The sequence below is a fragment of the Terrapene carolina genome, unplaced genomic scaffold (genome assembly GCF_002925995.2).
Source record: "Terrapene carolina triunguis isolate 2854851 unplaced genomic scaffold, T_m_triunguis-2.0 Scaffold112, whole genome shotgun sequence".
NCBI classification, from domain to species: domain Eukaryota; kingdom Metazoa; phylum Chordata; order Testudines; family Emydidae; genus Terrapene; species Terrapene triunguis.
This window is the reverse complement of record NW_020664463.1, coordinates 19,095,277-19,117,555: the sequence shown is the minus strand read 5'-3', so window position 1 is coordinate 19,117,555 and position 22,279 is coordinate 19,095,277. Positions and strand designations below refer to the sequence as shown.

At 43.5% G+C, this 22,279-nt stretch overlaps 1 protein-coding gene across 1 annotated transcript in view; it reads right to left on the bottom strand.

Annotated features, from left to right (window-relative positions):
- ANO2 (anoctamin 2) overlaps window positions 1-22,279 on the bottom strand; it is a 301,983-nt gene that overhangs the window by 262,922 nt on the left and 16,782 nt on the right. Inside the window, 2 exon segments of the mRNA XM_026652275.1 lie at window positions 17,805-18,203; window positions 21,561-21,745. Coding sequence (XP_026508060.1) covers window positions 17,805-18,203; window positions 21,561-21,745 — 584 coding nt within the window.

Sequence of the window (22,279 nt, the reverse complement as noted above, 5' to 3'; positions counted from 1 at the left end):
GTGCACCTAACTCTTTTACAAAGTCTAGTGCCTTTACAGTGCTCAACTTGCATAGTTCTGGAGCACCCTGACCACAGGTCCTTCATGCCCAATCCTGATACAGGATCACAAGATGTGGAGGGTGTGAAGGAGACTTGCACTATCTCCCCTCCCTTGTGCACCAGCAGTGGGCTGGGAATCGCCAAGCTCAGTGGTTCTCAAGTTATTTTGTACACTATGACCCCCTTCCCCTCCCACCACTCCCCCTTACCTTTGCCATACCCAGATCCAACTCCCATCTACCCAGGACACACCTCCCATTTAGCTATATGGGAAGCTCAGAATCACCATGACCCCCCCATCCCTCACATCCCACCAGGTTGAAAACCTCTGATCTAGACCCTTTTTTTTCCACTTTATTTTTTGGGGGGGAAAAACACTGAATGTTAACAATATTGCCCTGATCTGAACTTTCTGCTGGAACATTATTTCCTCTGCATCCTTCTAGTCTCCTCTGCAGGCTTTCTAGTTACTACAGTGTCACCTGTAGAGTTGGCCATCCCGGAGGGGCTGTTAGCCCTGCTCTTCTGACTGTCTCTGTGGATTTAATTTACAGATTAATTTCTGCTGCAAACAAAACCATTGATAATTAAAAACTGTTTTCAGGGACTGATTTACGAACAAGCCGGGCAGGTGTTTGTTACTCCCCTCCCCCCGTCCCCCCGCTTCCTACAAGTGTGTGACAAACAAACAAGAGCAAAGCTCCCTGTGCTGGGCTCCATGAGAGGATGTTGTAGTTGTTGAGTGGGTCATCTCCGGGTCTCTCTTCATTTTCTAAAGGTGGGCAGGTGGGAAAAGCTTCATTTTACCACTGGCCTAGCCAAGCATATAGATTTTGCATATTCATACTGAGAGGGTAGTGGAGGCAGTCTGCCATGTTAGGAAACTGGGTTCCAGCCTCAGGTTAGCCAGAAGGGACCTTGGATTTCTCCAGATTATTTGAATTCTGAGTAGAATATGATTTTTCCATCCCACCCCCCAAATATATGTGTATGAAGGACTGAACAAACTGGGAAGACACATGTTCCACAAAAATTATTGCATATACCTGTTTCTAGATATAGCAATGACAGTTCACTTTCAGGAGTGGTGATGAGAAAATTAAACCCAAGGCTGTTTGTTCATTGTTATAATATATATGCATTTACTGCATTAACATATGTGACATACAATATTTCATGAGGAAATGGAGCCAGGAGATCGAGCTAGGTTCTGGGTTCATCCATTTTTCTTGCTAGCATATGCATATGTAGCTTTATGATTTTTCTTCTTCTAAATACTTGTCCTTTTTTTTTCCTTTGGAGAGGTAGGAGAGGAATATACTCCATGGAGTTTTAGATAAGTGAACTATATGAGTGAACTATAGTATCTAATTAATAACCTATCTACACAGTTATAACTGTAGAGGTCATTTGTCATTTTCTTGACTACTTTTCCCTTCCCTTCATAGCCTGTAACATGGAGCCCAAGGCTGCTCCCAGTATTCTAGGTGTGGACTCAGTCCTCTCTCTAGAAAGCCATAATAAACTCTTCCAGTTTGTGTTCTATTTATACATCCATGCGCCTTTTAAAATAATTGCTGCCAGACATTGAGCTGATGGCATTTTGTTTCCATCCTCTCTCACCCCAGATCCTTTTCCTTATTGAGGCTTGTCATCTTTCATGTTATCATTCCTTTGGCTGTTCTTTAACCTCATTTCTGTTAGTTCATTACATTTTACATGAAAATGCTAGAGAGAGGCAGTATGATCTTGTGGACTACTCGCACGCCAGGAACTGGTAATTTCTAATGACAGTTCTGCTAATGTAGTCTTGGTTCAGTAATTTGGTTTGGGGTGGGGGGGGGGGAGGGTGTGAGGCACAAATGCCCATGGCAACTGACCAATCCTAGAGGATGCAGAATGTGAGGCAAGTAATTATAGATGCCTATTCAGGATGATCTTTGATTAGTGCACAGAATGGGAGTTAGCGACACAGAGGGTACATCTACACTTACCGGAGGGTCCGGCGGCAGGCAATCGATGTTCTGGGATCGACTTATTGCATCTAGTGAAGACGCGATAAAATCGATCCCTGATCGCTCTGCCGTCGACTCCGGAAATCCACCGCGGCAAGAGGCGGCAGCGGAGTCGACAGCAGCGTGGCAGCGGTCGACTTTCCCCCGTCCTCACTGCCAGGTAAGTCGACCTAAAATACGCAACTTCAGCTACGGTATTCACGTAGCTGAAGTTGCGTATCTTAGGTCGACCCCCCGCTGTAGTGTAGACCTAGCCAGAGTCTATCTCCAACTCTACCACAGACTTCCTATGTTTTAGGAGATGCTGGATATTCACCCACAACTCCAGTTGCCTGAAATCAGGTCATTTACCCTATACCTCTGTTTCTCCATTTCCCTTCTGTAAAATGGGAATAATATTTAACACTTACTTCACAACACCTATGTAGATGCTAATTATTTTTTAATATGCAGAAGCCAGTTTCTTAGCTTATGCCTCAATTGTTTCCAAATCCTTTTGAAATAATGTTGATCCAAACTGATAATGGCTCTATTCACCACTTATGTCAGCAGAAAATTTGCCCTGCATTATCTAACACACACATAAACACACCATATTAGAGAGAGACAGACCCTGTTCTAATTACTCCACAATTATTAATAAGAATCAACAGGATTGAAAAATTGAAATTTTCAGCTCTGAAAACACAGGCACTCAACTTGGCTAATTTGTTGTTAATAATAATAACAATCAATCAAATTGTTCATTATTCATATTGAGGTAGCACCCAGACATGCACCCACAATGGGTCCTCACTGTGCTTGGTGCTGAACAAACACAGAACAAAAAGACACACTCTGCCCCAAAGATGTTACAATATAAGCATAAGAAAAGAGACAAACAGATGGACACAGGCTGACAGGGAAGTACAAAGAAATGAGACAACATTGGTCAGCCTGACAGACAGTGATCTCAGCACACCAGCAGCCTAACGGTTGTCACGTTTTTAGTAGGCCTTACGGCAAAGGAGTTTTATCGAGAGATTTGAAGAAGGATAATGAGTTGGCTTTGCAGATGGTTATGGGAAATTCCTCCCAAATATGAGTGACAGCATAGGAAAAAACAATTTGTCCACTAAAAATTAGATGGCAACAACTAATTCATTTCACAAAAGCTAAACAGCCAGCAGACAGTAACAACATCAGGTCAGTGCTAATCTGGGCTACGTCTGAAGCTGATGACCTAGTTTTTAGGTGACTTTAATATTTAGACCAGGGGTCTCAAACTCAATTTATCTTAGGGCCAGTGCCAGTCCTCAAATTCTCCCAGCGGGCCAATAATGTCACCGAAGATGGTGTTCAGAAAAGAAAACATTTATATTGTATTTTTTATTTAGAATTTCTTAGAAATAATAAAACTGTCATACAACTTTATACAATTCTTTGCCTGCCAGAGAGTTTTTAGTGTTTGCCAGACACCTTGCAATGCTTCAGTTCTGTCAGTTTGTTGATGTTTGGTCTCAGTGACTGAGCAGTTGAAACCTTCAGGATTGCAGCAAGGTGTGCATCAGATAGTTGTGTTCGGTATTTAGACTTGTTTATATTCATTGTGGAAAAAAGTGATGCTGCCTCAATGGCTGACTCTGTGATGGTTTCTCTGTCCCTCTCCCCCAGCCAATGGGAGCTGTGGGGGGCGGAGCCTGCAACAGACATTGCCGGCAGCGTGTCTGCATGCGTCTCTCCTCCGTGGGCCGCAGTGGGGAGGTTCTTGGGCCGCAGATGGCCCGCGGGCTGGGACTTTAAGACACCTGATTTAGACTGTATCCTTTTTGGGGCAGAGACTCTATCGTCCTATATTTTGGACACTAATATAGTACAAATAATAATTATAATAATCTATAGTTAGCCTTGACAGAATTCTATTTTTACTTTTTTAAATAATTTTGACATATAATATCAATTTTTATTTATTAATTTTCACAATTGTGCAAAATTATGGGGGGGCATCAGGCAATAAGGGGAGTCAGACAATTATTTAAGGACAGTAGACACAAATTGAAAAAGTTGAAGCTTTAAAACAGTTAAAACACAAATTTTCAACATAACATGTCAAAATATTCATAGTAAATATCCTTAAATCAAACTCAAATAAGTTCTTGATGCATTTTTCTGATTTTGCCTATCTGTAAATATTGTTTATTACAAATGGAAATATTCTCTCATTGGTTTGTGTGTGTATGGTTAAATTGATGTTTTAATAGTGTTTAACAATATTTACCAATAAAAATCTAATCCTGCCAATCCTACCTATAGTACTGTAGGCTTTTTATTCTTTTACTATGCCCCTGAGCCACATGGGCCAACCAGTGAGCTCAAGAGTCCAACACAGGGTGACCAGCTATCCAGTTTTTGACCGGAACACCCAGTCGAAAAGGGACTCTGGTGGCTCCGGTCAGCACGCCGACCGGGCCATTAAAAGTCCAGTCAGTGTGGTGCTGCTGCACTAAGGCAGGCTAGTCCCTACCTATCCTGGCTGGCACCACGCTGCGCCCTGGAAGCGGGCAGCAGGTCTAGCTCCTAGGCAAGGGGGGCCACGGAGCTCTGCGTGCTGTCCCCACCCCAAGCACTGGCTCCACACTCCCATTGGCCGGTTTCCAGCCAATGGGAACCGGGGGGGCAGTGCCTGCAGGTGAGAGTGGTGCGTGGAACCCACCCACCCCACCCCCCGCCTAGGACTCGGACATGTTGGCTGCTTCTGGTGTGCGTGCAGCATGGTGCCAGGACAGGCAAGCAGCCTGCCTTAGCCCCCACGCTGCGCCACTAACCGGGAGCTGCCTAAGGTAAGCCCACACCACAACCCCAAGCCCCAACCCTCTGCCCCAGCCCTGAGCCCCCCCAAACCCGGAGTACCCTTTTGCACCCCAAACCCCTCATCCCTGGCCCCACCCCAGAGCCCTCACCCCCTCTTGCACCCCAACCGCCTGCCTCAACCCATAGCCCCCTCCCACACTCCAAATCCCTCAACCCCACCCCCCAGCCTGGAGCCCCCTCCTGCACTCACACCAGAGTAATAGAATCGGAAGGGACCTCAGGAGGTCATCTAGTCCAACCCCCTGCTCAAAGCAGGACCAATCCTGCACTAAATCCCCAAATGGCCCCCTCAAGGATTGAACTCACAACCCTGGGTTTAGCAGGCCAATGCTCAAACCACTGAACTATCCCTCCCCAATGAACTATCCCTACCCGAAACCCTTCATCCCCAGCCCAGAGCCCCCTCCCGCACCCTGAACCGCTCATTTCTGGCCCCACCCCAGAGCCCTCACCCCCTCCCGTACCCCAGCCCCAGCCCAATGAAAGTGAGTGAGGGTGGGGGAGAGCGAGCCACCGAGGGAGGAGGAACATAGTGAGCAGGGGGCTGGGCCTTGGGTAAGGGGTGGGTCCGGGGTGGGGCCTGAGGGAAGAGGCATGGCTAGGGTGTTCGGTTTTCTGCGACTAGAAATTTGGCTACCCTAGTCCAACGTGGAAAGTTACTTTACCGGGGTGAAATCCTGGCCCCATGGAACTCAATGGCGAAGCTCTCACTGACTTAAATAGGGCCAAGATTTCTCCCTTGGCTTGGTGTCAGTGACTTCAGTGTGCTTGTAAATGGAGTTCGGATTCTAGTGACCGATCAACTGTGGTTGCGTTATGACTCATCTGAAAATCCTTCTGAACACAGGATGGAATTTCCCCTTAAGTAATTAGTCATCCCATTGCTATTTCCCCATCAACCCCTATCCACTTGAGAAAGTCCTTCCCCACTTGTACAAATTTAGTTTGAATATAGCCATGTCCTATATTCAGTCCCATACATAGGCAGAACATGTTTAGATAATTAATAGTTCTGCAACTAGAGATGTTGGAATGTAAGAATCAAATATTTATACTGTGGGGACAGCAAGAGACCCCAAGTAGCACGACACCCTTTTGTTCTGAGTGCTGCTCTCACACAAGACATATGGTCCCTGACCCCCAAAGCTACAAATGACCTGATTCTCTCACCTTGACTCTCATTGAGTAGTACTTTACTCTGCAAATAGTTCCATTGGTTTGGGTAAGGTATTACTCAACATGAGCATGGACAGCAGAATCAGGCCCAAAGTTAGTTTCCTTACTCTTTTAAAAACAAATGTAACCTGGTACCTTGTATGTTCCTGTAATTTAAATAAGTGTACATTTTATGGCAAATATAGCAGTAATACTGGGTACTTGGAGAGGGTTTCATATTTCCAAAGAGATTAAAGTGCCTTTCTTGGAAACTTTTATAAACCATCTTCATAAAACAGAAGGAAAGAGGTAATTATTCCAGCTCTTCCCTACTCTACATTAGTCTAATCATATCTGTGTACTTTTAAATAGAGCTGGCTGAAATTCTCTCATTTCGATATTTTTTTTAAAAAAATATGAAAAAATGGTTTTGACCAAAATTTTCATTTTTGGTTTCAAAGTTTTCTAGTTTTTCAATAAAAAAATTTGTGTGGAGGGTAAAAGTTTTCAGTTTATGAAAAGTAAAACTTTTTTTAAAAAATGAAAATAATTTTTAAAAACTGTGGGGAAATGAAACAAAACAAACAATTCCCAGCATTTTTTTAAAAAAACCTCAAATGAACATTTTGGAAAATTTCCTGTGAGAAATAACTGGTGATTTTCAATCAATTTCTGAAGGACTGGCATGTCCAACCACTTGGGAAGAGGTCCAATCACGGATACACCATGTACAGATATGCAGGAACCAACAGAACACAGGCTCACCAACCTCTTTGCAGTGTTGACCACACCTCAATAGAGAGTATTGTGCGGACTCACCGCCTCTCCCTCGGCCATCAAATAACTGTCCCATGACAATGACAGCAAGCACTTTGAAGGGGAGGCAATATTAGGAAATATATATATGGTGTTTTTTAAACGTGATTTACCAACTGCAATTAAGAAAGAGAAATGGCTCCGTACTTTTGGGAAGATGTTACTGGCAAATATACCACAGAAGACACCTGTGAATCCAAGAAAATAACTGCTCCTGCTCTAGCTTTATGAGTTCTCAAAGGAGATGTGGCCATGCCTCTCAGCAGATAGGTACCCAACAAGAGACACAGAGGGGGTGAGGACAGACAAAGAAGAACCCCTGTGCTCTGAATAGTGAGCGGGGAGGTTGCCTTGGCTATTGTTGCCTTCCCACTCCAAGGCAGACAAGAGATGCCAGACACGGCCTTCTCCAGGTCTATGTCTCACACAGAGCTTGCAGACTTGCAAATAGGGAGTGCCACAGAAAAGGACAATTTATTTTCCTCTCATAAAATCTGGTTGTATCACAGTCTATTTTCTTTAAAACCCAGGATGGGTAAATGGTTTGTTTTGAATTCACAAAACTGTTTTCTGAACGAGTTCCTTGGAACATCAACCTACAAGAATTCAGCCAAAACTACAATCTGCTCTGATCTATGCTGCAGCAACAAGGCTATCAGCAATGAAACATGAGCTCATGTCTAGAGGCACTATGGGGCTCTATACCACCTTGCTGGGGGTGGATTATACCACATTCTAGCCAAGGGGGTTTAGATATATGCCCTAGAATTTTGGAGCTATGGGAGGTCCTGTCAGGTAGGCCCTGAGAGCACAGATAAGAACGGCCATACTGGGTCAGGCCAATGGTCCATCTAGCCCAGTATCCTGTCTTCCGACAGTGGCCAATGCCAAGTGCTTCAGAGGGAATGAACAGAACAGGCAATCATTGAGTGATCCATCCCCTGTCACCCACTCCCAGCTCCAGGGGTGGAAAGTTATTTATACTTAGCTTTGAAAAGGGTAACACTTTAAAAGGTATCTACATCTGCTAAATGCTGTTTAGTAATGTTTGTTTCATTTACAACGGACTGTAAGTTGATCCATTCTGTCAAAGTGCCGTGATGTATCTCAAATGCCTTCCCATTCTATTCCTGTGAGAACTCTGCCATACCTCAAAAGGGTTGAATACTGTACCACCTTGCATTTGTGGTCATTAAAGCAGCAATGCAATTCTAGTTTAAGTTAACTACTGATGCTCCATGATAGGTGAAGTACAGGGTGTTCATTCCTGGAGCATCCCAACCAGTTCATAATACTGGAGTGAACTAACAGAGGAAGGGGATGGGGTTTATTGACCCTTGGGGGTTGAGGGTGGAACATTACTGGGCCAACAGCACCCTGCCCAAAGCTGGCCTGAATTCCCTACTGCAGTCCTTATCCAGCACCAGTCCATGTTAATTAGGTTCTGTTTGACTGATGGTGCTTGTAATCCTCCCAGTTAAGCATAAGGAAGCATGTAACCTGCTGGTCTTCTTTTGGAGCACACGGAGACATGCCAAAGAACCTGGAGTTGGGATTCTGGCACAGATTGCTTGGAAACAGGATTTTACTATGGTTCTAACTGCACATCACTTTTGAAGGAGGGAGGGGAAGATTACTCATCTACATAAAATTAAGCAGGTGGTCAAGTGCTTATAGGACCTGGGCCTGTGTTAGTTGCCACACAATAGTGAAAAATATAAGCTTACTACATCTACCTATTAATACACGAATCTACACCACTGTATAACCATCTCCCTTCATAACACCACACAGAGCAGTCATTCTTCTACTCCACCATCACAAACTATAAGAAAACATATAGAATTCTGACATGCTGTACACTGGGGCTATATGCCTTTTGAAATCTTTACTATACATTTAATAAACAATATACATCCAACAGCATAATTTCCATCAGAGAACAAAACAAGGGCGTACTATTAAGGGTGGGGGTATTCGAGTTTGGGAGGAGCATAGTGGTAACGAGTGGGGGAAGACTCTAAGGTCTTTGGGAACTGGCTGGAAATGCCTTACCTGGCAGGGGAACGGTGAATTATACCTTATAGATATGGAGCTGGCGGATGATAGAAGAGGAGTCTTTTATCTACAATGAAAGTGTTTAGCACTTAGAGGTTAATATCAAGAAAATTGTCTGCATTTCAAATATTGAATGAGAATGAAAGACTCTCTTCCTTATACTCTTCCATGCCTCCCTTGGGCTCTCAACGCCACAGCCCCCCGTAGCTAGCTACATCCCCTCCAGTCCTTAGCACCCATCTCCATGCCCTCCCAGTCCTCTTTCCCTTCCCATGCCTCATCACTCCCCTTTCCCCTTCACGCCTGTGCTCCTCTTGCTGCCCCCAAAGCAGGACCCCCATTCCAAGGAAGTTTCAAAAATGATGAGTGGAGTTTCTTACCCACAGTTGGCAGCTATTATCCAGAAACAGTGACAATGCCAAGTCATTTGGGATGAAGGACTTGATAATATTGGGGGTTATACTGCTCTGTTTTAATGCAGAGTCTAGAATCAAAAAAAGAAGAGGCTGAACTCAACAGCTGGCTATTAAGAGTGAAACATGGTGGGCCGTGGAGCATGAGCAGGCCACATCTGTGGAAGGATAAGGCATGCTGTAGCAAAGGCCGAAGTTAGCAAAGGGAGAAGTTAGGGGAACTCTTCAACAGGGAAAGTAAGTGCCATTGTCACCATCATTTTTATTTTGCCCAAGTGAATGCTAGGCACTGTACAGAACAAAAAGAAAAACAAGTCTCTACCCTAAAGTGTTTCCAATGTAAATGTAGATGGAACATGCAGAGTGGAATTAGAGGGAGTGAGGGAGGACATGGAACACTTTATCCAAGCAGCAGCTAGTAACAGGGATAAACTGGAGAGCAGAGATAGGGTCCAGAGTGACCTAGACAAATTGGAGCATTGGGCCAAAGGACAATTGCAGAGTCCTGCACGTAGGATGGAAGAATCCCATACACTGCTACAGGCTGGGGACCAACTGGCTAAGCATCAGTTCTGCAAAAAAGGACCTGGGGATTACAGTGGATGAGAAGCTGGATATGAGTCAGCACTGTGTCCTTGTTGCCAAGGAGGCCAAAGGCATATTGGGCTGCATTAGTAGGAGCATTGCCAGCAGATCAAGGGAACTGATTATTCCCCTCTATTTGGCACTGGTGAGGCCACATCTGGAGTATTGCGTCCAGTTTTGGGCCCCCCACTACAGAAAGGATGTGAACAAATTGTAGAGAGTCCAGCAGAGGGCAACAAAAATGATTAGGGGGCTGAGGCACATGACTTATGAGGAAAGGCTAAGGGAACTGGGCTTATTTAGTCTGCAGAAGGGTGAGGGGTGATTTGATAGCAGCCTTCAACTACACGAAGGGGGGTTCCAAAGAAGATGGAGCTAGGTTGTTCTCAGTGGTGGCAGATGAAAGAACAAGAAGCAATGGTCTCAAGTTGCAGTGGGGGAGGTCTAGGTTGGATATTAGGAAACACTATTTCCCTAGGAGGGTGGTGAAGAACTGGAATGGGTTACCTAGAGAGCTGGTGGAATCTCCATCCGTAGAGGTTTTTAAGGCCCAACTTGACAAAGCCCTGGCTGGGATGATTTAGTGTGGATTGGTCCTGCTTTGAGCAGGGGGTTGGACTACATGACCTCCTGAGGTCTCTTCCAACCCTAATCTTCTATGATTCTATGGATTCACCGATTTACTGGGGGGGAAAAGAAAAAAAAACCTCTCTCTTACTGATAGTGGGAATAAGTGGCTAGAAGTCCCTGTTTATTGGCACTACCCCTCATTTGGTGGTATTCTATTTGATTATATTGAAATGAGGATTCTGTCCTGTTCTCAGTATAACTGCTCCACTGGACATGTCACAACCAACCCATATACACTCTTGTCCCATCTACTGTGGCAGCTCCCTGCGCACTCTCCTCAAAGTATACTCAACCCCCGATGTTTCAGACCATGGTCCGGATGCATCTGCCTGTCACCCACTACCTCTCTGATTTCCAAGAAAGTTACAGAAATAGGGGCCATGCGTGATTACATCCCTTTCAGCATCGCATATTGTGTGCCCAAAATTTACGAAGAAGGTAGGTGGGATATCTGGGTCCAAAGTCAGCATTAGTGAGAAGACGTTCTGTGGATTACTGAGAGTAAAAGAGAGATGCTGCAAAGCTAACATGAGAGGTAACAGGAGGAATAACCATGGATCCCAATAATCAAAAGTCCCTTTAGACAGTCTCCTTCTCCAAGCCTGCAAAGTACCCTCCACCTCCTAAGCCATTCTCTCCTACTCCACAAAGTGACATGTCTTTCCATCAAATGACTCCTTCCCATCCCCTCAGTGACTTGCTCCACCCACTCCACCCCTCATATTAACATGTGCCCCCACCCACAAGCATGATTCCATGACCTTCCTCACATTGGAGACAGTTTGCACCCAAAGATTCCTAAAAGAGAACTAGGCACTCTGGTTATGCCTATTCTCTACAGGTGGGGCTCTTTATAGTCTGGGTTCTTTATCATAAAAACAATTCCTGAATCAATTTATTGTCTCAAAGCTAGTTCATTATTTGAATTGCCAGCTTATCGGATATCTGCCTTATCCACTTATTTATCATTAGACACAAAATAAACGTGAAAGCCATATTAAGATGCCAAGCTAAAACATGGGAAGAATATTTGTTTTCCAGATGAGGGCGTTTGTTTAAATAGAAAACATTTTATATTGCAGCTTCTAGAAGAAGAAAATTGTGGAAAGAAAATAAAAAAGTGAAACTTGATTTTAAAAGTCACATTACATTCTCCCCTGGTCTAGCAGTGAAACTCCTGCCACTGAAAGTCATTTAACCCACAAAAACAATGACTGTATGAACTCTAGTCAGCTGTTCAAGATACTGAGATAGGTTCGTGTAAATTAATGATTCTTAGGGTAATTACAAGGCAGGGTAACAGATATCTTAGATTAAGCTACTTTTCAGCTCAAAGTGCATATTGCATATATTTCCCATGTGCAGACCAGATGCCATTAAAAAACCATAAAATGACCGAAGAGCTGCAAGCCTCAGTAGGTGTATTCTAGGGTAGTGGGGGTACATAGAGGTCTTCCAGGGGGTACATCAACTCATCTAGATATTTGCCTAGTTTTACAACAGGCTACATAAAAAGCACTAGCGAAGTCAGTACAAACTAAAATTTCATACAATGACCTGTTTATACTGCTTTATATGCTATACAGTGAAATGTAAGTACAATAATTATATTGCAATCGATTTATTTTACAATTATATGGTAAAAATGAGAAAGGACGCAATTTTTCAGTAAGTGTGCTGTGACACTTTTGTATTTTTAGGTCTGATTTTGTAAGCAAGTAGTTTTTAAGTGAGGTGAAACTTGGGGGTACGCAAGACAAATCAGACTCCTGAAATGGATACGGTAGTCTGGAAAGGTTGAGAGCCACTGCCCTAGGGCACTGATACAATGTCCTTTCTTTATTGATAATGGCCTGACCACCTAAATCCTTGTTTTATTGTCCAGAATGCAGAAAGCTAGGAGTGGGGTGGCTGCAGTTTGCCATACTACTGTGGAATCTGGCTCTAAAGCCACTGTATCCAGCCTCAGGAGGACAACCCCAGTGCAAGGATGATCATCATTAATATTGAGCCATCATAGGGGCTCTTATGCTATTTGCCTCCTCTACTGCTAGCATATCAGAGAAAAATTGGTGTTGCTGAAGGAGAGAGTCCTCAGCCAGGATGCCACATAATGCATGCCAATCTGTAACTGAGGTTTTTCCCCCTTGGCACCTTGCAATCGACATAAGTTAGAGGATCCTAAGCATTGCTCTGACTCAAAAGTGGGACCAATCATGCACAGTAGCTGTATCAAGGGAGTTAAAAGGTGTGTTTTAAGCCATTTTTGCAGACAATCTCTGAGCTGTAGATCAGCCACACCCCAGCATCTGGCCCAGAGGATCTAGAGAAGCAGGGATGTTAGGACAGTGAAACATGTATCAGGGAAGCCGTATATATATCGGTAACACTATAAGAAAAGGATCCCATCAACCAGACAGAGGTGAAGAAAGGGGGAAAAAAACTAAACAAACCCAACTACAGACCACATAAACCAGCAGAAATATGCCAGAGAGAAGAATCCCCACATTAGACCCCCCAGAGGAGAGAGAACATGTGGATTAGTAGGTCTCTTCCATCTTAGATTTCTCTTGACTTTATGGCACTCACACATCTTTGCATAATACTGAAATAACTGAAAGACATTTTCGAATCACCCCCTCATTCTATTCAACACATGGCCATTATGGCCATTTGCCCACCATCAAAGTTTTGACAAAAATGTGTTGAACAGCTCTTCTGTCTGTGCCTTGATTTTCTCCATCTGTAAAATGGGGAGAATTGTGTTGAACACCTTCGTAAAAGAGTTTGCTTTGCTTTGAGATCTATGGATAGAAAGCACTAAGTATTATTACTCAATATATTATTCAAAACTGTTCATAGATTCCAAGACCAGAAGGGACCATAGCAATAATCTAGTCTGTCCTCCGTTATAACACAGGTCATAGAACTGCCCCAAAATAATTCCTATAGCAGATCTTTCAGAAAAATACCCATTCTTGATTTAAAAATTGTGATAAAGAATGCACCATGACTCTTGGTAAGTTGTTTCAATGGCTAATTACTCCCACTGTTAAAAATGTTCACTTATTTCCAGTCTGAATTTGTCTAGCTTCAACTTCCAACCATTGGATTGTTATACTTTTCTCTGCTAGATTGACACACCCATTATGAAATATGTGTTTTCCGTGTAGATACTTATGGACTGTAATCCAGTCACCCTTTAACCTTCTCTTTGTTAAGCTGAATAGTTTGAGCTCATTGAGTCTATCACTAGAAGTCGTGTTTTCTAATCTTTTACTCATTAATGTGGCTCTTCTCTGAATCCTCTCCAATTTATCAACATCCTTCTTGAATTGTGGACACCAGAACTGGCCATGGTATTCCAGCAGCAGTTGCAGCAGTCTCAAATACAGAGGTAAAATAACATCTCTGCTCCTATTCAAGATTTCCCTGTTTATGTAACCAAGGATCACATAGCCCATTTGGCCACAGCATCGCACTGGAAACTCATATTCAGCAGATTATCCATCACAACATAAATTCCGTCTAAGCTGCGCGGCCATGCAGCAGGCTATCAAGGGCTATGCAGGCAGGGAGGGGCGCCCCTCCCACATCCCCAGCCCAGCCTGGCCGGAGCTGCCGCAGCCAGATGCAGTGAGAGAGGGCTGGGGGGGGAAGTCCTCTCTCCCCCGCCACAGCCCTGGGGCAGCCTGCATCCCAAACTCCTCATCCCCGGCCCCACTCCAGAGCCTGCACCCCTAGCCAGAGCTCTCACCTCCCTGCACCCCAACCCTCTGCTCCTTCCCTGAGCCCCCATCCCACACCCTGAACCCCTCATCCCTGGCCCCACCCCAGAGCCCTCACCCAACACACCCCAACTCTCTGCCCCAGCCTTGAGCCCCCTCCCACACTCCGAACCCCTTGGCCACACCCCCACCACACATCACCTCCATATTGGTGCACATAACAAAATTCATTCCACACATGCATGTAAAAAATTAGAGGGAACATTGACCACAACCCACAAACCTTTTTCCAGAGTCACTGTATCATGTAAGTATGGCCTATGCATCCCCCATCATGTAAGTATGGCCTACATTCTTTGTTGCTAGATGTATACATTTACATTTAGCTATATTAAAATGCATACGGTTTGCCTGCACCCAGTTTACCAAGCGATCCAGATCACTGTATATCAGTGACCTGTCCTCTTCATTATTTACCACTCTCCAAATTTTTGTGTCATTTGCAAACTTTATCAGTGATGATTTTATGTCTTCTTCCAGATCATTAATAAAAATGTTAAAAAGCTTAGGGCCAAAAACAGATCCCTGTGGGACCCCATTAAAACACACCCGATTGATGATGATTCTCTGTTTACAATTACATTTTGAGCCCTGTCAGTTAACCAGTTTTTAAATCCACTTAATGTGTGTCTCATCTTAATTTTATATATTTTTTTTATTTTTTTAATCAAAATGTCATGTGGCACCAAGTCAAATACCCTACAGAAATCCAAGTATAAAACATCAACATTGCTACCTTTATCAACCAAACTTGTAATCTCATCAAAAAAAGATATCAAGTTAGTTGGACAGAATCTATTACCCATAAATCCATGTTGATTGCATTAGTCATATTACCCTCCTTTAATTCTTATTAATCGAGTCTCATATCAGCCACTTCCTTATCTTGCCAAGGATCGATGTCAGATTGACAGGCCTATAATTACTTGGGTCATCCTGTTTGCCCTTTTTAGATATTGGTGGTCTGGTGCCACTTTGAGCTGGTGTGTCCTGATCTGTGGAGAGCTTGTTTCTGATGATGAGCTTGGAGAGGTTGGGGGTTTGGAACCGGCCACCCAAATACCCCAAGAGAACCTGCTTCAATACAGAAATACCCCTCCTTCAACCACACACCTCTAGTTGTCACCTACCACCCCACAATGGAACCCATATGGGGTATCACCAAACAACTACAACCCATACTCGATGAGGACACTATCCTAAAAGAAATCTTTCCTGAACCCTCTCTTCTGACCTTCAAAGAAGCCCCAACCTCTCCAAGCTTATAATCAAAAGCAAGTTCCCACAGACCCGATCACACCAATTCAAAGCGGTACCAGACCCTGTCAAAACAGATGCAAAACTTGCAGACACATCTCCACTGTTACAATGATCAATAGCCCTCACAACACCTTTCAAGATTCATTGGTCCTCCACATGCCTATCAGAACATGTGGTGTACCTCATCCCATTCACTAAAAGCCCCAATAGCAACTGTGTCCAGGGTGAAATCAGACAATCACTACGTTCTCAAATGAACTCACTCACAGAGTAAAATGATAAAAGATGAAAACACCATATCACCAGTGATCACTCTATATCTGACCTATCACTCCTTATCTTCAAAGGAAACCTGCACAAAACAATTTCAAAAGACCAGCCTGGGAGCTTAAATTCATAACTTTGCTAGACACTAAAAATCATGGAGAGAATAGACACACTGGATTTATGCCTTATTACAACAATCTGAAACCCACTAACACCCCCCCACACCCAGCTTTCCCCCACCTTTCCTTCTTATGACTGGAAGGGCGTTACCAGGCCACTTCACCTTGAACGGTCCCTTGAAACACATTAACTACTTATGTTAAACAATCAGTTCAAACCTAGTATTTAGCAGTGACACTTTGAGTTAGTTTCCCAGACCTGAAGAAGAGCTCTGTGTAAGTTCGAAAGCTTGTGTCTCTCACCAACAGAAGTTGGTCCAATACAAGATATTACCTCACCTACCTTGTCTCTCTAATATGTAAGTTAAGGCAGCTTTGAGAAAGTTATACTCAAAAGAATCTTTCTGATCAAATATGAATAGACTCCATACCACCAAATCCAGAAAAAGAAGAGAAAAAAAAAAAAGCCACACAGCCCACAGGAGGCATAACATCACCTTGTATTCCATGTAATTCCTTAAGAAGATAATTAGATTTTAAAAGGATTGAATTAAAATAAAATTGGAAATCACTTATAATACTTAGTGGTGAATTAGTTTCACAGAATAAAAATGCAATTCAATGCAAAAGTAATAAAAGTATTTAGACACCAAATATTTTCACTAAGAAAACAAAGCTTAAAGTACCACAATCAGAACCCCCCCCCCTCCAATTAAATGGCAAAATAATTAGTTTAGTAAAATTTCAATATATGTTTCTGGTTAATAACACTTTAAATATAAACAATGATCAAATAAATCAGCTCCAATCAACACAATTCTAGAAAAAGCATAACCAGCCTCTCTTCCATATTTTGAGCATGTGCATCTTCTGATAGATATTTAAAAGCCCTCCTTGGCTAGTCAGTGGGATGTGAACCAAGGATCTTTAGTACTAAAGCACAGAGCTAAAAGAAACTCCATTAGCTTGCGCAGAAATAGTCTGTTATCTTGGTGTGGACTAGATACTAGACATGGACACAACGTATACTTTATCTCTAGTGAATCTGTGACACATTTCTAACAATGGAAGTAGAGGGGTCTGAGGGCAATTTCCATGAGTTAATTAGAAGAGTCAAAATACAACACAGGGCCTGATTTTCCTCGTTTACACCAGCATAAGGAGTATGTCTACACAGGGTTGGGTGGTGTGAGTCCCAGCGCAGGTAGAAGTGCTTGGCACAACAGGCAGTGACTCAGGCTCGCTGCCCTAGTACCCTACCTAGGGAGTCAGGCAGGAGTGCACTCAGGCAGCTAGCCAGTTGCCACCCACGCTGCCACGGCCACGCTGCTACTTTTAGCATGCTAGCTCGGGCAGGCTGGGAATCACACCTCTCAGCTGTTGTGTAGACATATCCCTAGTCGGGAGCAACCGCAGTGGAATCACACTGGTTTGAAGCCAATGAAAGGATGTCCATTTAGTGGGCTTCAGATCAGGCCTTACGGGAGAGGACAATCAGGCCTATAATCTGCATTTGAAGAGAGGGCTGTCCTTTATTTTCATCTCCAGTAAGGATAATGTTTCTGTAACATGAACCATTAGCTTAGGTTCCTATAGACTTGAAGCCTTTGCCCGCACTAAATCATAAAGGTTTGTGCTGCACTGGGCTTTTGCTCAGTAATGACATTTGATGAAAAAAAACCAGAATCCAGGCTGTTCAGTGTCCTGAGCTATTAACCAGCATTTCTTCTCCCCACATACTCATTTTCGGTACTGAACCAAGACAATCCTTTGCTGATGGGAAGCCCAGTGCTCCTGGTTTTCTTACCTCAATGTCTTTTTCTATCTCCAGTCCAGCTTCCACCAGATTGCGCTCATACTCCTCCCTCTGCTCCCGTCTCTCCTCCTCTAGGGCATCCAGTGGGCTCATCTCGATCATCTGAGCCTCTGGCTGCCCATGTTGCTGCTGGGGTGCATTCTGGCCCTGGTTTTGCTGTTGCTCAGAGTGGCTTTTCCCCATCTCCCCATTAGAAATAATGGCTAAGGGCGAAGGTCTGTGCAAGGGACCTAGGGAGCCAATGCCTCGCTGGTGCTGAGAGGCACGTTTTCGGTAGTGATAGGCTAAGACGTAGTCCACTTTCCTCTTGCTGTCCCTGAAATGCTTCCCACCTGGGGATGTCCCACCTCTGGCCCCCACTTGGGTCCCATCCAGGTAATTGTTAATTTTCTGAAAGAGAAATAAACAAGTCTCAGGGAGACAAACCCAAAGACCAAGTAAGCAGCAGGGCTCAGGGCCTTACTCTTGTTCAGGTACATGAAAGCCTTAGCTAAGTAAATGATGGGGATTAACTGTAGATACGGGAAAGGAGCAATATTGAAGCAAGAGCTCAGATTCAGTAATGTAGAGCATCTCCTCTGTCTGCAAACCAAGAATGGTGACAAAACCCAGCAATTTCCAATCTGCCATGGTTTCCAAAAGGCCACAGAAACCTACATACTTTCCTCCCTCTCACTCACACATACTGAGCAAACACACTGACACCATGCCTTAGGGTTTTGTACTCACACCTTACACTCATATGTATCAGTGTTTAAGAGATGAATGCAATAGGAAAGTACTAGGGGTCATATTAGGGATTGGGGAAATGTTGTGGAGCAAGACTGTGCTCAGGGGGAACATGGGGCAATTTGTACTATGCATGGACGAAGTGCAGCAATCAGAGGGCTGAGCTGGGACATGGAGTTCAGCTCTTTATGGTGCCAGGAGGAGAAGCAGGACTGGGCTGGGCTGGGCACATGGGAAATGGTAGACAATAGGACAGTGGAGTGGAGGTTAGAGAAAATGCCACCTCTCACATGGACGGCTCAAAATGATGAATAATATCAGTATTGACATACATTATAATTAACTTTGAGATGAGATTGGTAGACTGTATGACCCACCAACATACGGCATAAAAAGAAAGAAAATACAAAGTTAAACTATTCAACACCCTATTACATCAGTTCCTCTTCTCCACCTCAGCTACCTCCTTTCCAGAGCTCACATATCTCCACCCTAAACACAAACAGCAACCGTGTAGCCTCAGCTCTGACCATAGCCAAAGTACATCAATGTGGATTCCAATTCTGTAATTTCTACATTAAAATCTAATCCCAAATTTAGAACAGTCACTCACAGCGTAGGTCACCCATTCACATACATTTTCCTAAGATATATATAAAACCCATCTCTCACTGCCACCATTTGCAATCTAACTTCATGCCCGGCTTACATACACTCCGATACAGAACTAGGTACAATGTAGTTTATAAAAGCTATGCCAGCACTAATGGGAATACATGATCTTATAAACAAATAATGTGGCCAGATTTAAGTTTACATGTTGGTTGTTCGGGATTGGGGTCAAGATATGTGGGTTGTGGAGGGAGGTATTTGAGAGTGGGAAGAGGAACTGATGAGTGTAGTGTAGATAAGGCACTGAATGGTTTAACTTTGTATTTCCTTTCTTTTTATGGTGTGTGTTGGTAGTGACAGTGTAAACAGGGTACTGAATGAATTAACTACTCCTTTCTATTTTTTTTTATGGTCTTAGTAGGCTCTGCCATCTAGCAACCTTAACTCAAAGTTAATGAAGTTTTCGTATAGGACTTTCACAGGTTTTAATGTGCATCAACACTGACAGTTATTCATATGGACAACTATGCAGGTTGATATGAATTTTATCCTGACATCTCCCATGTTCACCTCTACCACAGCTAAGCTTTGCCTCCTGGCTTCACACAAAACTGCTATAAACCTCCATATGCTTTTATAGATCCCTGGTCCCCCTGCATACAACCCCTCCATGCACAGATCAGACTGCCTCCAGGCTTCCCCCTTTGCACACTATACATATGCAATACTTACACAGTATACATATACTCTTTACACCTAGATTTACACACAGATTAAAAATACTTTGGAGACAGCATTTTATAACATGTTCCTATTCTATGGTCTGAATCCTTTTCATACTGTACTCACGGGCAGTCCCTGCAGACTCTCTGGATCCATCCCTGCCACAATGAAAACACCAAACCTCAGATTCCCAGCCTCCCTTCCAGAGAACTTCACGCAATACACTCCACAGGTAATGATGTCACCATCCCCTGGTTGCTGGCACCCACAGCAATCCAGGGAAATCCATTAGCTGGCTGTAGAAAAGATAATCTTCAAGTATTATCCCCCTCTTCCTCTTTATACATGGGTGTGTGTGTAGAATTGAGAGATGCACACAGAGGCCAGAAGGAAAGGGAATGAGGAAGGGTTGGGTAGATGAGTTGCTGAGGGTGTTTTCCTGTTTATCATCTGTAGGTACCCAGGTGCCTCATCCCAGCAGCTGCCACCTGAGAGGTCACCATAGCAACATCAAAGGGATGCTGCTGCTGTACCTACACAGAGAATGGGACTGAGCAGATTGCAGAGACACCTCTCTCTCTCTCTTTCTGTGGCTCATACAAGGCATAAAGATTTTGCCACATCAGTGTATTAAGACCCTAAAGTCAGTGGCAAAATTCCCACCGATTTCAATGAGAACAGGATGAGGTCCTTAGTTTGCAGTGCTTTCCTGAACCTGTACGAGTTTTTGCAATCAAAGAATTTGTGAGAAATGAAAACGAAATAAATAAGCAGATAAAATTGTTAGTAACAAGATTCAATTTGCAAAATATAAACAGAAAGAACTTTAAATAGCTATATATTCTGCCCACAACCTCGCTCATTCTCTCTTAGGGTGACCAGATGTCCCGATTTTATAGGGACAGTCTTGATATTTGGGGCTTTTTTTTTATATGGACTCCTATTACCCCCCACCCCCGTCCCAATTTTTCACACTTGCTATCTGGTCATCCTATTCTCTCTCTCTCATTGTAGAAATCAGTGTCTTGTAGGTGCACCATGCTGTTTTACTTAGAAAACTGAGTCTAATAATGGGGTCTGGGGTTCCATGTTTCTTAATGATTTCTGAACAATGGCACACAGTTTATTAGGTACATAGATCAGGGGATATGGTGGCAAGGGTTCTAACTACAAGGCCTGCAAATGTATCCTAGGCTCTACAAGTCAAGATGGATTCTTTCCTTCTCCCATGTAATAAAGGTTCTGCATCCAAGACTACAGCTGTATAACTCCACTGTCTTCAGATTCCACCCTCAGTGACACCTGTGCATATGACCTTCAACGGGTTTGCACAGGTGTAACTGATTGGACATCAATAAACAACTCTGCTGATGGTGCACAAGAGGGAGCAGAATCCAGCTCCCTCTCTCTGAGCTGTGTTGGGTCTGCCAGACCAACAGGAGTAAAAATGTAATATAGTGGCTGAAGTCAGTAGCTGTACCTCAGAATAGGCAGAGGAAGCAGATCTGTTGAGTAAGGTAGTGGCATTTTTTGCCTAGTTACTTTTCACAGTAAAGCCACGTTGTAAGTAATATATATAGAAGGAACATTCAATGCTCCCTCTCTCTCCCCCCCATCACCCCACCCCCACCTTCATCAAGAGCACTAGAGGAATAAGTCAATGATTATAATAATCCTACTTACAGAATTGTTGTGAGTCTCCATGCGGCCAGATGGCTCAAAAGCCCCATTGATTCTGCCAAAATGCACAGAAGGCCGGGTCTGAGGAACTGTGAGGTATTTGTTGTTGTAAGTTGAAGAAGAGCTCCCAATGGATTCTGCTCTTTGCTCTCCATTTTGGGTAGGATGCGAAGGCGTTAAAGGAATATCTGAGGGTCAAAGACAAAATTGTCAGCAGTCCATACATCTGCTTTTTGTGCAACCATGTCTGTAAATGACTGAGTCAGTGCGGGTCATAGGGACTTTCTGTCAGCGTGTATAGAACTTGAGTGTGTGGAGATGAGCATAAAAAAAGACCACATACACCCACAAAATGAAATGCCAGATATTTGTGTGTGACCTGCTGAATAAACAAACATTTTTCAATTTGCATACCTCAGCTGCACTGAAACCAAATATATTTGATAAAAACATTTCTGTCCTTGTTTCAGTGTTCAGAAATATTTTAATCTACTGGTTGAAGCACAGAACTAGACTTTAGAAGGTCTACGTTCTGCTCCAAACTCTGTAAATAATTCATGGCCCCAGCTTTGGCAAGCACAGGTAATTTCTCTGTGCCTCAGTTTCCCCCATCTGCAAAATGGGGATAGTTACTAACCTCAGAAGGTTCTTGAGATTAAATTCATTAATGTTAGTGAAATGCTTTCACATCCTCAAATGGAAGGTGATTCAAAGTATTAAAT